Here is an 18342-nt window from a genome sequence, read left to right as displayed (position 1 = left end):
CAACCATCCTATCACTATCATATGTCAGTGCCCCACACCAAGGATATACGTGAGAAGGGTTGTTGTTTGACCATGTATTATAAGGAATAATGTACACTCTGCTGTACATTATAAGGATATTGCAGGACAACTCGAAGGTCCATGTCCCTATAAAGGAAACCTGCAGTTAGCCTCGTTCTGCTATATGTTCACTAAACTCCTCAGTGGCTTGCAATTTCCTTACAATGTGCGGCAGAGGCTCCTTTATCCCATATATTTATTATGTTATATGTTATCATTAATAGAGCATGCAATATCATCATAAGGCTTTGAGCCTGTGGGCGAATGAACACCTAACAATGGATTCTTACTAATATTTCTCTTCAGTTCACTTCTGGACCTGTGGAGACTCTGAGATTTGCCCTGTTGCTCCTAGAGGTCTGCCCTGCTGCCTGAAGCCAGCCCTATACCCTCAGAGGACTGTCATGCTATGCTGCTTGGGACCTGCTTTTCTGCTTGAACCCATGACTTCCAGAGTGACTCCAGGGGCTAGTTGGCTGGCCTCCTGATAAGAGCCTCAGGGACGGAAACAGCTACAATTATCTTGAACCCACGTCTTGACCCAAACAGAGTGAGTCCTGACTCTCCAAGTGGTGCCCCTGCAGCCCCGGATCATTGGAAGCTGTGCTTAATATGCCCAGCGAGCCCCAATCCAAAACTTGGGACTTAGAAAACCTTTAGCAAAAAAGTGCCCTGACCACCTAGAGAAGCCCTGGACCTACTGGTCGGCTTGATTTTGTGGTTACTCTCACTACACTCTTCTCCGAAGCAGCAAAACCTGTTTGCAGCTCCTTGCAGGAGGGATTTCCGGCCTCATGGAGCCCTCATTATCTACAGCCAGCAGCTTCGTACCGTTGGAGATTTCTCACTTCCCAACACGTCCGACAGTAGAAATATTCACTGCAAGTTTATCCCGCAGCTCCCCAATGACAACACCTCCTCCTCGGACACCACCAGCTGCCTTACCCTGCTGAACTTTACCTTTTCAAGCATTTTGTCTAAAAAAATCCTCAGAGTCCAAGGTAAGTGGAGACTGGGCAATTCTCTTTGTGTATCCGAAATGCGCTCCATTGTGGTCAGCCATAACATTTGACTTTGCCCCAGTCTTGTGCAACTAGACAACGGATGACGCTTTGATCTTTTTTGTGTTAATTTTCAATGTAAACTTTAAAAATGTATAACTCCAGTTCTACTGATTGGACTTTTGTCGTTATGATGTCAAATAGTTTATAAAATTTTCTTGTCTTGTGTTTTGAGTATTACTGTTTGAGTGCTGCATTAATAATTTACACTTTCCCTCTAAGTTAAGCCTGAGTGTTTTCCTGCCAAGCTACCAGAGGGTTAAACACAGGTTAATTTATTGACTTTTTGTGTATCACCCTGACAAGGATTGTGGCTTTTGCTTGAGTAGGATTTTACCCCCTCAACCAACAACCCAATTTATCACACTAGAGATATCCTGCTCATTCAAGAGGCAAAAGTATTCCTTTTTAGCCAAGAAACAAAACATAGTGCTGTACAGCTGTACAACTTGGTAGCTAGAGACCTAACTCTGGTCTTGTGTGGAGTGAAGATGGATTGTAGGGAACATTGTGTTTTGGATTTAGGTCAATAATGGCATTGTGATTCCTGGCCTGTACCTATCTGTGCATAATGGACAAGCATGTAGGTGCACTTCTCCAAACGTCAATGGTGCTAGAGTCTTCTGCTGCAGAGGAAGTCAGAGGTCCATCGAGATAGTAGACATTGGGAATGCCATGCCTGCACTATGCAAAATATGCAAGTGGAACCAAGATAAACTACTTTATCCAGAGTATCACAGGACTCTTGCAAGACTCGCAACAGTGACGGCCATCTTTGAGCCATCAAGAATAAGTTTGTCATGGTTCAGATCATCATTCTTTGCTAGGCAATCATGATACTTAGTTGTTGCAGCCAGAATCTTGTTGCCAGAGGATTGGAGTTCATTGCACCTTTCATCAAGGGTTGTCAAGCACCTTATTTTAATAGAGGTATCCTGGATAAACATTTAAGAATAACAATTTATACTTTAGTTTGCACTTTAGTACTGGAGGAAGGATTACAAACTTTATTACACCAGTTCACATTACTAAAATAATTATTTCTTGTTGTGGATATCAATGTCTCTGCAGATTTAATCCAGCAATAGGAACAGGTGAGGTGATGATATCCAATGCTTTTTTCACTCTTGTCCTATTCCCTTTTCTGTGATCTACTGCTGACTGGCATAGACATTCTGTGCATGACCATAAGTGGCTTCAGGGATTCGTGGATGCTAGCATCACTGCTGCTGGATTATCATTTAAGGCACTGTAACAGACAGGTGCTACAAGACTGTTTATCTGTGACCATTGAGGTGCATTTGTAGAGATGCATCTTGATTTTTTTCAGAACTGGAAGTCCAATGGGTAAGACTTGTAGCTTAGTATTCTCTGAGATGCTGTTCCAGATTATGAGGTTGTCATCTTCCACAGCATAAAATAGAGGCCATTTGTTTACATTTTTTTGTATTGGAAGGGGGAGTGCTGGTGGGTGAAAAAGAATTTGCCTAAAATCCTCAGCATTGTTTTTAAACAAGGCAATTATCCAGCTATTTGTTTTAATAATGACTTAAACATTATTTAAGCAGCCCTCAAACACTGTTTAAGTGATTTCTTTATTTGTTACCTATTTTAGGTTTAGATTTGAAAATGTTAAAAATATCAGAATTGACTGTTTTACCCACATTTTATTTACTGAGAGTGTCATAAAAATACAGGCCAGGCCAGTAAAAAACAGACATGTGGCAACTCTGTGCTTAGTTGTGTAAGTTTTCTTGATGACCAGTCTGACAGCATCCCATGGAGATGCTAACATTCTTGCTCAGGTATGTTTGTACACATTTCTTGCTACTGCTTTGCATGTGATGCAGCAAGTCTTGATGATGATGTGTATTTGTTGAGACATACATACTGAACAACCCTATTTCCCTTTTCTATTAAGATACATGGAGGTTATTCATTGAGTTCCCTGTGGTGCCAGGGATGCTACCAAGTAGGGCACACTGACCATCCAGGTGGGAAAGAGCCAGGGCGTTGACCATGGTACCAAAGGCTTGTGAAGGTGTGGTTTCAGCCTAGGAATGATAACTTGTGCAATGTTGTGTATGCTTTTTGGTGATTTTACTTTTAAAGAAGATGTCAGAGTCAATAGTGAGTTTGAGTGCGTTTGCATGTGTGATGATGTGACATGCTGCAATTTCATCTTTATATCTGGGATTGTTTAATACAGTTTTGATGAAATGGCTTGTGAAATCCATGTATGGGTGATGGAGAGACAGTCTTTGAGGCTGACAAGATCCTTGGCTGTTGAGACTTTTAGGTAAGGTTGTGTACGATTTGTGTACTGGTGAATATTGAATTTTATGTTTGAGAAGTAGGAAAGGTTTTATGTACATATTGAAGATCATATAGAAGAGCATGGAACCCAATGGGACACCACCATTCCCTGAAAGCCGCTGCAATCAGAATGGGATGATCTGGAGGTGCCAACCTGAATTGGAGGATTTAGTGGCAAGAGAGAGTGACAACCAGAAAATTGTGGTGTCATTATTATATATCATACATGTGAGGTGATGCTGAGTGGTGAATTAAGTTTATGAGTTTGCACAGATTTACAACCTGTTTCAGCAGTTAGAATGCATCTCAAACCACCAAACTGTCAGGTTGTGAGTAAGCACAGCTGAACTGCTCTTGTTCCAGGTTTGTGCATGAAGACTGGGGGAATGGAGTGGGCTCAGATAGGCCCAAACACTGGAAAGAGGTGTGCTCCAGAGTTGGCAATGGGAGTTTAATGCTGGTAGTCCCACTGGTACGCTGGTGAAGGGAGAGTGGGGATGATGAGCCTGTTGAAGTTCTTGCAAGTGTCTAGCAGGTTCCAGGGCCCCCAGAGGAAGTAGAGACGAAAGTTCTGTGAAACACTAGCTGGATCAGGGTGGGCAATGGTGTCCCAGATCACCCAGTAAGGGTCAAGGAACAAGACCCCTGAAGCAGATGGGGGCACCAGAGAACATAGAGGTTCTTTGATTTTCCCCCTTTTGGGGGGCACCTCCTCATTTGGGTGGCCTGTCTGTGCTTTTAGGCCCTGGTCAAGGAGAGGGCACAGTCAACCCCTGCAGTTGTGACAATGGAGAGCAGGATCCTCTGTGTGTTTTATTTCCCAGGCCATGCTACTTGACTCCTCAGGTCCATTGCAGGTGGAAAAAGCCCTCTGGCTGTTCTGTATTTAGCCTGTGGGGAGCATCTCCACATGAGAAGACTTTATATCAATAAAGAACAGCTGAATAATCATGTATGCTGCTTCTGCTGGGTACAGCCATCTGCAGAACTGAAAGAAGTAAAGCAGACCTGCCAACTCACACGGTGTCAGAGGGTGACACGCAATATCGGCTCCTTTCACACAGAAACCTATACCACACAGTGGTAGGCAAAATAAGCTCAAAACCACTGTAAACAGTGGATAAGCAGCTCATGTTCTGAACTTTGGACTGTTGACGTCCATTAAGGGGTCTGAAAACACCCCAGGGCATCAGCATCAGCCTCAGAAGGCTTTTTTTGGAGATGAAGGGGGGCTTAGGGGCAGGGTATGGGCTAACGTGAATCTTAGGTACTTTTTGTTTCGAAGCCCCGCTCCCTCCTCGGCCCCGCCCCTCCTCACATCGGCAGCTTTTTGTTCAAAGTGGCAGGTCTGGGTAAAGCAGTCTGCTTATTTCAGTGACTGTGTGGGTCTAGCAGTTTATCTAATAGGCACTGGCTCAAGTTATACACATTTGACTTCATGTGACCTGCACTACAAGAAAAAAAGGGGCTTAATTGATCAGCACATAGTTGATACCTAAAATGAGTGATACAGTCGATTGAGAAAAAGCACAATAAGGTAGAAGTGTCTAGAGGGCTTATCTTGTTTCTGACCCAACTGACTCTGATTATTAGAAACCATGATTTTACTTTGATCTCTGAGGAGTGGTCATTCCGATGTTGGACCGAGGAAAGATGTGTGAAAATTGCAGACTTCTTAGGACCAACTGGACTAAAAACATTTGATGAACCTAACAAATATTTCGGACTTTCCAAATCTGAGAGATTTTGGTATTACTAAATTCAATACCAAGCACTCGATGAAGGTAATTTCCTGGTGAGTAGTAGCCTTTCTTTAGCAGCTTGCCAAGAAAGATGCATTGTGTGGGGTAGCTTTAACAATGTTAGGGGTGGTATAACTGTTTATTCAGTAAGGCATTTTAGCATGGTCAGTGGAAGTCTTGTTTGTAGGTGGGTGAGAGTGGAGAAGATGTCTGAGGTTTGCTATTGAAATCAGTATGAAAGGGCACCAATTCAGTATGTTATCTAATGGGATTAGTTGCTTGGTGTTAGCTTGCTTGGTGCTCTTGATGTGTCAACTCATCTTGTTGATTTTATCTCTGAAGAAGTTGAAGATGGCATTGCATAAATCATTTCAGTAGTGTACAAGTATGTTTTGCATGGGGCTAGAATGGTTTTGAAAAAGTACTTTAATTCTGAATGAGGCATCTCTGATGGTGTTTGTTTAACTGGAATGGTAAAGGTTGTGCATGTGGAACTGAAACTTCACTACTATCAGAAAGGCCTGAAATAGTGTTTGGTACCATTTATTTTCTTGTTTATGGATAGATTGTTAGCCATTGTTGAGTTCTTCCATGTACTATGGAGTGCAGGGCTTCGGTTTTGGGTATTATAGTTTCATGCAGACCTGGAGGTCAACCTTAACTCTGGGGTGTTGTTCAGAGGTTACTGGAGGGAGTTGATGTTGACTGTGCGGTCAATGATAAGAAGATCTTGGTTTTCTATGCCAATTTTGAAGTCCCTGATGGAGCAATACTATTGCACGGCTGAATTTGGTTGACCATGTTGGGTAGTTGGTGCATGTTGCTTGACGGAAGGATGGCAAATTATTCTGCCTATTCCTATTGTGCTGAACAGTGGCATTTGAGGGATGTCATGGAGGTGATAATCCGATCCCAAGATAAGTGTTAGTTCCTTGATGTGTGGTTTGATGCTGATTGGATCTATGAGGCCAAGCAATGTAACTTGAATCTGTCTTGTTGATGGGTGTCCTCTGGCAAATAAACTCCATCTTGTTATAAACTAAATAACTCAACTTCTTAAGATGGCTTTGAATTTCAAGAACTCAGAAGTTACTGCAGGTGGTTTATATTGTTCAGTTCCAGACTTGTGATTACACCACTTGGCTCTGAACCCCCTAACTGTTTGTTATTTGGGTTTTCATAGAGAAGAAGGTATCATCAAACAGACCCCCTCCCCCCCTTGGATTGTACGACTTGGGATGGCAAATGATGTTGCAAAAAAAGCTAAATTTGCAATATTGAACTCCAAATTCTATGGTGTTTTTGTAGCTGGCAAACCATGTAATTGTCACAAAAATACAGCTCAGACTTTGGTCTGTTACTACTGGAGACCCTGACATGTCACTTTCTGTGACCTGGCAGAGTGTCCATCAGCACCACACCTCAGACAGGAGGGTGTCTGATGCTAGAGAGTTCATGTCTAAATTTGAAAACTTTGCTCTATTTGGCATTAGGAAGCCACTATTTCAAAGGTGCACAGGGCTACAGGGGTGGATGGAGTGGTGGGTACACTCGAGACTCAGAATGGAAGGGAAAAGGGGGTGAGGAGAGGGGCTTGATGAATGCCCTAGGGTTGTTGGGAAAGGGGTGTTTACCTTGGGAGAGAAGAAGCACAGGAGGGGCACTGGTGTAATGAAGAAGATATGGCGCTGTGCCAGAGCTGCAGACTTTGGAGCTGGGGAACGAGGTTTAAGTCCCAGCATCAGCTCCACATCCTGTAATTATGGGGAAATCATTTAATCTCCCCATACCTAAAAAAAAAGTAACCTTGTATAATGTAACTCATGTAAGGCAAACCAATACTGTTGAGTTTTCACTACATAAAGTTATAAAAAATAAATAAAGAGCCATGGGGCAGTAGGTTATTCTAAACAAAAGGGAGGGTGGGGGCCTGTCAGCATAGGAGAAGGGCACTTAACAATTCTGACGTTATGTAACCTGTTGCTCACCGTCCTTTTATTGGTTCAGCGCAGAGCCAATATAAGGAGGAGCAGACTCATTTTTTTTAGAATGCCAATTTTTACAGGCACTTTAGTAAAAATCATGGGATTTTTACAAAAGTGCTGATTTCATGATTTTTTTTGCTAATCACGCCCTGCATGAGATGAACTCCTATCAAGAGGGCCTTTTATAGGAGGGACGCACCAGATCCCTGGAAACAGAAATGTAAAGAATAAACTCTTTTTATTTAGAAGAGACTTTATAAGAGATGATTCTAATTGAGAATACCTGAGAATATATGTAATATTTAAGCTCCACATGGTATGAAGAAATATCCAAAATGGAGATTCTGTAGAAAGCCATATCATGTATGTCACAAGCCATGTGCTCAAGAGAGGTGAGTTATCACCTCCTCTGCCATGATGGCCACTTGGGAGTTTAGCCCAGAGACGAGCTTCAAAGGGGAGGCCACCTTTGATGGGCCACCTTGCCTAACACCCTGGAGCAGGATGTCTTTTGTTCCTGGAGACAGCATGGAGACAGGACAAGAGAGAGGAAACTTGTCCCTAAATGAGTTTTACCGTGGGTGTGTTTCCTGATGACCGAGGAAGGGTCGTGCCACCTTGACGAGGGCAGAAGTGTGGCATTATGGAACAGCCAGATGCCACACATCACAGGAACTTCATCACTAAGTACGAGGGGACCCAGTAGGCCATTAGCTAGTGACTGTGTGGTCCCCTCAGGCTACTTTCCTTGGCTAAATATGGCACCTCTGGCGCCTTGACCCTCAGTACTTACTGAACTTAAATGAAGGATAAGAAGATGACCACTTTGCTCCTGTTGGAAGCGCACAAAGAAAACCTGTGATGCTTCAGTGGCTGCTGCAGTTTGGGCCAGTGGAGTTTGGACCCTATTCTGTGTGCCTGTCTCAGGGAAAAGATGATTTATAGCCCCAGTCCAAAGCGGAGACTTCAAGGGTTAGTTGGCTGACCTCCCAGAATTGCACTGGGGCCAGTAAAGCTGAAAGAGCCCAAATTGCATTGCTATTAGCCACCACAGAAATGTTGGCGCTACCGATGCTGGGCATTGTAAAGGACAATTTGAGAATAGCCAAAAGGTGCACCCATGCCTGCTGGACCTGTGGGTGTTGGTTGTGACCAGATTCGTCAGCCAAGAGGGACACTAGCCCCCACCAAAGCATTGCACCATGACCCCTGTTGTGCAAAAGTGCAAGGTCTGCATCAGCAGCCCTTGGACCCCTGCATAGAGGACTTTGTGGGACCCAAAGATCCATGGACAGAGTCACTCCCACTCACCTGCTGACCAAAACATCAGCCAGACTTCATTCCCATTGACCACACAGTATCAGGAGCATCCTTGCACATCTTTAGTCTGCATTCCTCAGCATCCAGACCACTCCAATGTTGTTGATGGTGGTCATCCTGTAAACTTTGGATCTTGCCCTAAAAATGCTCCGGTGGCCAGATAACTATCCAAAGTATCGTTTCTGGCCTCCTAGATCTCTGTCCTGATGGACCTGCTCACCCAACTTGGGGCAGAGTTTTTGAGCTAACTTTTCAAAAGTTTCCAAACATTTGTTGGCAAATGTTACTTTGCAGATGATATCAAAGTTATTTATTCTTTCTAAAATCTGTATCCGCGGAGCCCTCTGGTGTATGTTGAGGATTAAGGTCTCTAAAAGTTTATTAAAATCGGCTCTATTTTTATAAATTAGTGTCTTGTTTCTTTTGTGCTGTGTGACTTTCTTATTCTGTTGTTTGTTGCTGTTAATCGCTTTACACATTGTTCCTTTCTGAGCCTTACTGCTCGCAGCCACAGCTACCAAGGATTGAGTTTAGGATCAAGGAAATGTACCTGACTGGACCCAAGACGGCATTTGCGAGTGTACTGCACACTAGAGCTTCCCAGCCATATCATATAGTACCCCCAAATACGCACACTTTAATATTGACTCCTAATAATTCAATGCATAAATGCATTGTATTATTAGAAGTTAAATTAGCATGTATTCATTTTTCTTTCTGCACCACACTTTCGTCTTAAATTAAGCATTTCATTTTGCATTCTCTCCGTAGAATGTTTTTTATGCTTCCTGATGGTAGTTCCAATGTGCTTTATGTTTTATCTTTTTTAATAATTTGCTTCATTGTAAATTTGATCATTTGGTTTATTTGCCACTGAATTATTTTATGTGTCGATGAAAGTTTATAATTAAAAAAAGATGTGTTGGTGAAGAGGAGGTTCATTTTCTCAATGATCACGGTGACTTAATTTTCTAATTGTCTGCAGGTCAGGATAAAAGTGGTGGTCTGATGGGTGGTATTACTAAGGAGGTCCAGTGATGTACGGTTGTGGGTTCCTGGACACCCAAGGGGTATTAAAACCCAATTATGCATTGAAGGATCAAGTCTTGAATCTTGGAGGCCGTACTGAAAAAACGAGGCGATGCCCAGAAATAAAGTAGAAGCTCTAAATTTTTGTTGTTAGATGATATGCAGGAAAGACAGATGACTAAACCCCAGCACTTTTTAGGCGGGTGCTGGAGTCTGGTTAGTGATCTTTTCCTCTTAAAATCCTTTGTGGCAGAGACAAATGCTTGCTGGTGGGTGGAAAAGTCACATGACAGTGAATGTTGGTAGGATGGCTGGAGACTTTTATTACATATTTTTTTCTTGGGGCATAAAAGCAGGTAGAGACTTGAATGGTTCGTAGACAGTGGCTGAACCCATGTGGACTCACACAGCTGCTCTTTCTGTGGATGTCTTTCCATTGTGGGAAACCAGGTACAGGTTCTGATTAGTTGATGCTGAATGGTGGGTTGGAAACCTCATTGATAATAAGGGCTGACAGGGGTGGGAAAGTCATGCAGTCTCATGCCAGTGATTTGCCTACCGATGTTGGAGGGCTGGTGATGGTCTCCTTTTTTAAAAACTGCTTTTCCAGGGTAACAAATTACATTGAGAGTCTTGTTGGCTAGTACATGATAGTTGGCAAGTTGTCCAAGGGAATTTACCCAACATCTCTTCCACAGGATATGTATCGGCTGCGGGGTGCCCCCTTCTTTTTATCAACTTTTTTCCAGACAGCGGACAGTGTGTTTGGTGCTGGCTGAGAAGTCATATGACTTCATCCTCTGCTTTTTTATAGATGTCAGGGACCTTGCAGATTGTCCCTTTTTTTCTTAAACTCCTTTCCCAGTGCAGGAAGCCAGGTGGTAGCTCAACCCCCAACTTGGTAGTAACTGATTTGCAAATAGTGACACCTTTCTCTTTGTAAATCGTTTCAAAGGCCTTGGGGAGCAGGGATTGCTCCATATAGCCATTCTCTTATCCCCTGATGTCTTCCCAAATGGGAAACATTTTTTTTTTAAAGCAACACCTGTGCCCTTACTCACACAGGATGATTAAAAAAAACGTTTCAGAAAGCAAATTCAGTAACAGAGGTCTGCTGTCCCCGTCAAGCCTCCACCCGTGCAGTAGCAAGGATTCAGAGCGCTTGCAAATGTGTGACTAACCTAATCAATATTCATTTGGCACGTCGTTTGGCTATCCTCTGAATATACAATTTGCGCTGCGACATATTAGTGTATATGTGACATCAGGAATTGCATTCTCATTTGCAAACAAGTTTGTATTCACATTGTACATCCTTAGTTATTAACTGAAAATGATACCTCAGATCATCCTTCCTTTACACAGCATAAAAGTATAGATGGTGCAGGTGTCATTGATCATAAGTTTTCCTTTTTGCTGATTCTAAATGATGTACTCAGCAACTGAGCATTTGCTTTTGTTGTCTATCAATTTGGAACACCATGGTAAAAAACAACCCTGTTATTGACACCCACTCATGTATAATTCTATGCAGTCCTGTAGGGTACCTGCCCTTCTTTGACCTGCATGTATCAGAAATGTAGTGCATGTCACTTGTATAATACATCGAAAAATAAATTTTAAAAGAATGGTGACTCAAGATATATCATGTATCCAAGCACAGGAGGGATTTGTGAGGGGCTCTAGGTGGTGGGTTATCAGTGAAGTCATAGTCACACCACATAATAATCAATACCCCCATCTTAGGCCAGCAATTGGAGAATCAAACATGTCACTTTGTCAGGAGATAACCTGCTATCCATCTACTGTCCACCTCTAGTCATCTAAACATGCACAAACATAATTGTAAAATGGATTGTGTACATTGGCATGCAAAGGATATAACCCATTGCTCACATCATTCATTGGACTGGATATAAGCATGAATAATAGGCGCCCTTGGAGAATTTAGGTCCACTTATACACACCAGATGAAACAGAAGGTGCTGGAAGAGTTTGCTAATGCTAATTAAATTGTAAAAAACTGGGAGCCCAGGTATCACTACGCTGTCTGATCACCAACTCTCTTCCTGAAATTGCTTGTTGATAAATCCTGGCACATCACCTTGAGAAATGCAATTTCTTTGACACAACTCACTTGAGACTATCATAGTTGCAATTTAATGTTGTTTTTCTTGTAACCATAGACTCATACCTTCTGTTCTGTCTTGCAGCAGAGGTTCGCCAATGGAACCAGAAGTGGCTGAAGTTTTTCTCAATGGCGTCCTCAGTGAAGACGTCCCATCAAGCAGTTATGAGCCAGCAGCCTACTGGACACTGTCTACAAAAGAGCCTGGACTGCTGGTACGGGCAGAACCAGAACCTCCCCTGGAGATAATTGAAAAAGTAATAGGCAAACCAGATAATCCTGAACTAGAGCCCATATGGGTAATTAGTGATGATTCAGACACAGGAGAATGTGAAGAACCTAATTGTCACATAGTGGGACCTGGTCAATACCCAGGAATGCTGATTGTTGTAGATCCAGATCCTCTGTGGAACCCAGTCAAGGATGGGGTAAACATGGCAATGTGTGTACAAGAAAGACCTGAGTTGAATGGAGTCAATGAAATGCAAGTACAAGAAAGACCTCAGTTGAATGTAGTCAATGAAATGAAAGGCCCACCTACACAAGGTGTAGACTCTCATCTGGAGTTGCTCATGGTAGAGTCAAGTACCCTAAAGCAGAAAGAAAAAGATCTTCAGTCAAACATTTGCATGGATGGGTCACATACAGCCAAAAATAAAGGTAGTCAATTCAAGGTGACTGGGGAAGGCCAACCTACGCCTAATGAGGTAGAAGAAGTACATCAGTGGCAAAAAATACAGGAAAACTCTGAAACTGAACAAATAGCAGAATCTCAATCCATTTTACTGGAAAAAGAGCCAAATGTACCCTCACAAATGGAACAAAACCATTCAAAGGTATTACCTGAGAAAGAGTTATGCTCTATGAAACAGTTAGAAGATCTCCAGCTGAACTTGGAAAATCTATGTACTGAAATGCTGAATTTGGATGATCATCAAGGACTAATGCCTATGTTAGCACCAAGAGCAGCCAAAATGAATGTTGACGAGCCTCGATGGAACATATTCAGAGAAGCGACAAAAATGCCTAAGACAGTAGAAGAGCACAAAAGCAAGGCTTACAAAGATGGGCTAGGCACTCACACACCATCAGAAGATCTTCAAAGGAAGTTATTCAAGAAACAACCGAGCATACCCAAACAGATAGCACAGAGCCATTGGATGTTAACAGGCAAAGAGCCAGATGAGCTCAAGCAGAGAGGAGGGGCTCCATGGAGTCTAACAAATCACCAGTCAGACACACCCAAATCAATAGGAGACAACCAGTGGAATATAGTTACGGAAATGCCCAGTATTCCAGTGTGGATTGAAGAGCCATGGAATATGCTTTTCAGGAAAGATCAATGCTCATCTGACTCAACTGATGTACCTCAGTTGAGAGTGTCCAGTAAAGTGCCAGGCAAACTAGGACTGGAAGACAAACTTCTGAATACATTTCACTGGAAAGAGCAAGACATACCTAAACAGACAGAATCATTATATTGCAAGTTGTTAAACAAAGAGATAGGTAGTCATCAGCAGACACTAGTAGAGCCACAGAACATGCTCAAAGACATTTCAAGTTCACCCAAAAAGATTAAACACCTTCAATGTAATTCAGGCAAGCAAGAATTAAGACAGTTAGATAATTTTGAAGAGTCTTGGCCAAATGTTCTGGAAAAAGGGCAAAGCACCCTCAAACCAATGGAAGTAGCTCATGAGAAAGTTCTCCCAAATGGACCAAACATACTCAAAATGGAAGAAAAATACCTTAATATGTCTCACAGTAAAGAAACTATGTCTAAACAGACAAACAAATCCCAGTTTAAAGTTCTAAATGAAGAAAGGGATAAACAAACGCAGGCAGAGGAACTACCCCAGTGGAAGAAATCCACAGGAGAGACAGGCAGAGTCAAACACACAGATAATCCTCTATGGCAGTTGGGCAAGGAAGCATTGTGTGCACCAGAAAAGGTTGAAGAGCCTTGGAGGATGGATCTCAAGAAAGAGCGAGGTTCGCCAACACCAATAGAGAAGCCTCAAGCAAAGGTGCCTTTAAAAGTTCCAAGTAAAATCAAACTTGGAGGGGAACCTATAAATAAACAGCCTGTGAAAGAACAGGGTATGCCTAAACAGATAGAAAAATCACAGTGGAACTTGTTTAATGGTGAGGCCAGTCCCCTAAGACAGATTGAAAAGGAACACCAATGGAAGAAGCTGAGGGACGAAGCAGACACACACCAGCAAATTGAAAATACTCAATGGAATTTAGAGAAGGAGAGTTTAATTGCCCCAAATCAGATTGAAGAACCTTGGAAGAAGGCTCTTAAGAGAGAGCGAGGATCGCCCAAACCAATAGAAGTTACACAAGAAAGAGTTCTCCAGAAAGTACCAGAAACGGTCAAACTTCATGAAGAAGATTTCAAGAAGCTATTCAAGAGAGAGCCTGGCATTCCTAATCCATCAGACAAATCTGAGCAGATGATGGTACATGACAACATGGTTGCCTTAAGGAATACAGATGAATCAGCTCAATGGAAGGTGCTCAATGAAGATACAGGCCTGCCCAAACAAAAAAAAGAGCATCTAAGGAATCAGGGCAAAGAAGAGTCATGTTCAGCAGAGCAGATGGTAGAGCCATGGAAGAAAGCTCTCAAGAAAGAGCGAGGATCGCCAAAACCAATAGAAGTACCTCAGTGTAAGGAGACCCTGAAAACACCAGATAAACTGAAACTGGAAGATGTACCTCAGAGGAAGACTATCAAGGAAGAGCCAGACACATCCAAACAGACACAAGAAATGCTCAACTTGAAGATTCCTAAGGAAGAGACAGGTGTGCACAAGCATTCAGAAGAACCCCAGTGGAAAATACCTAAAGAAGAACCAGGCATCCACAATATGTCTGAAGAAGAACCTCCACAGAACTTGTTGAGGGCAGCAATTGGCTTGCAAGGACTGGATGAAGAAGACATGTTTAAAAATAGTTTGAACAAGTGTCTTGACCAATCCATGGAGTATGCAAAACGGCCAGAATGCCCATCAGGACAGCATATGTACAAATGTCTTGCCTGTGCCAAATTGTTTACAAGCCCATCCTTTCTGCACAGCCATTACTCCATGCACTTAGAGCAGAAGCCTGGAGAGTGTCCTGTTTGTGGTAAAGTGTTCAGCTGGCCACCACAATTGCAGCAGCACCTGCTGGAACACACTGGCCCATGGCCCTACAAGTGTTGTGTTTGCCAATATCATCCATCTGATCCCAGAGCACTTCTTCAGGGCAGTTATTCCAACACAGGTGACAGGCTTTACAGGTGTATTTCCTGCAGGCTCTGCTTTGTCAATGCATATGACCTCCAGAGACACAAACAGAAGCACCACAACCCCTTTAATGGTAGAGCCTTCTCAGAAAAAGCAACAGCACGAGAGTCTGGAAGGTTCCAATGTCCTGGCTGCAGCAGATTTTTTGACTCAGACCTTTCGTTAAGGGTACACAGGTGCCGAGGAACTAGGAAAAAACTCCACAAGTGCTCTATTTGTGGTATGCAATTCAAATATCCTTATTATCTAGCTAGGCACTATGCCACTCATACAAAGGTCAAGCCCTTTCAGTGCAACATCTGTCTCAAGTCATTCCGCCGCCTGACTCACCTGACACGGCACTACCTTATTCACAGCAACAGTCAGGTGAACCCAGGCACTGTTTGTTCCAAAGGCGCATTGGAACCCAACAACCTGTCTCAGCAGCAGCCACAAAATCACAAAGAGGAAAAAGACAGGGAGTCTGAAGTGGTTTCATTAGAAATGAAGAGAGAAAAATTACAGGAAAAAACCTTAGTAAAAACAGAGCCTGAAGAGGCAAAGGAGACCTCTCAAAGCCAAAGGGATGGATTCACAGAGACAAGACCAAAGGAAAAACAGTTCTTGCTACTGGATGACTGGACATTTCTTTGTCTGGCATGCAATCGGGCTTTTGAGAGGAAATGGGATGTAAAAGTCCACAAGTGCCCAGGAAGGGAGGGGAGTATAGAGGGCTCAAGGGGCTATCAGTGTACTGTGTGTAGAAAATATTTTGCCCGGCCTTGGTCACTTAATCGACATTATCGAGTGCACACAGCTGAAAAACCTTTCACGTGCCAGGACTGTGGCATGTCTTTTCGCCTTTTGTCCTCCCTGAAGCAGCACAGCCGCACCCACGTAGGTGAACTACCATTCTCCTGCACACTTTGTCACCAAAGCTTCCAGAAATCTAGTGACTTGTCTCATCACCTTCAGGGACATGCAGAGGAAGAGCCCTACCGCTGCATCTACTGTGACCGCAGATTCTCTCAGGCCTGCAGTATGCAGCAGCACCAGCAGACCCATGCCCACATTCACGCCGCTTTGCGTGCTACCAAAGAGGAAATATCGCCAATTGACAATGGCGACTACCAGTGCCATGAATGCAATACCATATACCCAGATGCCAAAGGTCTACAAGAGCATGACTGTCCCAAAGATCTTAGTAGTCCTGTGGATATAATGCGTCGGAAGGCCTACATGTGCAATGTGTGTGAAAAAGGCTTCAAGAGTAAGTATGACTTGGCCTCCCATTACCTAATTCACACTGGTGAGCTGCCCTTCCAGTGCCCACAGTGTGGGAAGCGCTTCCGCCGGCTATCTCACCTCAAGCAGCACGACGTCTCTCACACTGTGGCACGGCCTTTCCAGTGCCTGGTATGTAAGAAGGAGTTCAAGAGGCTGGCAGATCTCTCCAGGCATCGGGAGGTGCACAATAACCAGAAGGCTCACCAGTGTGGTGTCTGCTACAAATACTTTTCACGTTCGTACAGCCTTCTGCGCCACCAGCGTAGCCATAACCCCTGTTTTGTACCCAACGCTATGCAGGACACCTTCCTCAGCAACTCCTGCTTCGACAGCCAGGATCATTCTGCCTTTACACAGATGGAAGAAGAGCAGGCAGTGGCATAAGTCAGAAACAATTAGAAACTCTGCCAGATTCAGGTGAGATACTGCCAGCTATGCTCCAGTTGCTGTTAAATGTTCTGGATTATCCAGAAGAATACATAGTAACCATACTTTAAAAAGCACAGTAACCAGCAGACATCCATACAAACCCATGACGGCTCAGGCACCTGAAAGCTCGTAAGAGGCAAAATCTAGCTTACTTACCTTGAGAAAACCACTCAAAACATATTTACTCCACCAACACTACAACATCGAAAGTGAGGCTGTCACTCCGCTCACAAAGTGCTTCGTTGCTCCAACTGGGTTTTTAGCAGATAAATAACAATACGGAATTCCCAGGTTCTCATTGACAGCGTGTGTGCATTATGCTCGATTGACTTCTCAAATGAACGGAGAAGCAGTGGCCCAGGCAACGTGGGCCAGGTAATGTGGTGGCAGCCATTTTGTATTGGTGTACACCGGTGATTTAAATACATCATTTTTCTTTTTGACAGTGCATTGACTCGAGTCTGACACCTGTTTGTGACCAATAGATATTAGCCGCATAGCTTGTCCAGAAGAACTTCAAAAACTGAATTCTTGGGCAATAGTGACCGAAATCATCATTACTAGATAACAACTGCTTTGTGGACCTTGTGAAATAGGACTTGCTTGAAATAAGTTGGTGGCCTCAGTCTAGTTGCTAAGTAAAGGTTTCTGCATACCGGAATAACATAGCTCACTGACAAAATGACATACAATCTGAAAACTGTGCATAGAAGGGACGGGAACATCTTACATCCCCTTAAACTCCAACAGTGAGGGATGCAAGGTAGAAGAAATGGCCTCCTGATCACACTGTGATCACTAAACGTGTGGAGTAAGGCGAGTGTACGCCCCTGCAGGCGTGCTATATCTGTTTTAAATTGAGATTCTGTACAAAATAAAATGTGGTAGATTGCAATACTGTAACAGTACAAACACCTTGCTCTTTTCTTTCGTTAACTCTGATATCATCGGACGCTCTTGATGGAAAAGATAGATTGATTGTTTACCATCAATTACATTTCTAAACATCGCAAATAGCATTTGTAGCCGATCCCAGTCACCTCATTAATGTCTAGCGCTAAAGTTGCAATGTACCATAACGTAACAGTATTTTTTATTATTTACATAACCCAAATTGTGTTTTATAAATTAAAAAAAAGGCGTTGTCAGACTAACAAAGTTACAAACTATACCTTTTTAATGTAAGTAGTTGTTGTTATGTGGCAACATTGTCTGTGGCGGAAACCCTGGTTACACAACATCCCATCTGCTGCAATGTATCTCCTACTCTGCTATTGAGCTGCACCTCACTGAGCCCACAGGTAAGGGTTGCACCTATTATTGCCTAGCTTTGTTACCATCACACGCTCCTTTTATTTGCAGCAAGTACAGTTTCTCTTTTCAAACCTCTCTCTATTTACCCTTCTCGCATTTACACCCTGCACCTTCAGTTCAAAAGACCCGCATGTACAACTTTATTTCTGAATCTGCATTGGCTAACTGCTATGTGATCAATGTTAGGTCCCTCCCAAAAAATCAACTTAAAATTCTCTAGTTGATCGAGTGACACAAACCAGACGTATTGTTCGTAACTGATAACTGACTTTGTGATTCTTCGGGGCCAGATCTTGCAGATCTCTCCTGCTACTTGATCGTCTGGTGGGACACCAAATCTAGAGTTGGAGGGGGCCTTGTCACTATTTTTCACTTATGCACCTTTCTTGACAATAA

At 43.1% G+C, this 18342-nt stretch overlaps 1 protein-coding gene across 1 annotated transcript in view; it reads left to right on the top strand.

The window, feature by feature from the left end:
* LOC138246196 (uncharacterized) overlaps positions 1–17784 on the top strand; it is a 109864-nt gene extending 92080 nt beyond the window's left edge. The window contains exon 2 of the mRNA XM_069200532.1: positions 11727–17784. Coding sequence (XP_069056633.1) covers positions 11740–16587 — 4848 coding nt within the window. The 5' untranslated portion in view covers positions 11727–11739 and the 3' untranslated portion in view covers positions 16588–17784. The remainder of the gene's footprint in view (positions 1–11726) is intronic.
* Positions 17785–18342: the final 558 nt, after the last annotated feature.

The sequence above is a fragment of the Pleurodeles waltl genome, chromosome 7 (genome assembly GCF_031143425.1).
Source record: "Pleurodeles waltl isolate 20211129_DDA chromosome 7, aPleWal1.hap1.20221129, whole genome shotgun sequence".
NCBI classification, from domain to species: Eukaryota; Metazoa; Chordata; class Amphibia; order Caudata; family Salamandridae; genus Pleurodeles; species Pleurodeles waltl.
Note: the sequence above shows the minus strand (reverse complement) of the source record. Positions and strands in the feature narration are given on the sequence as shown.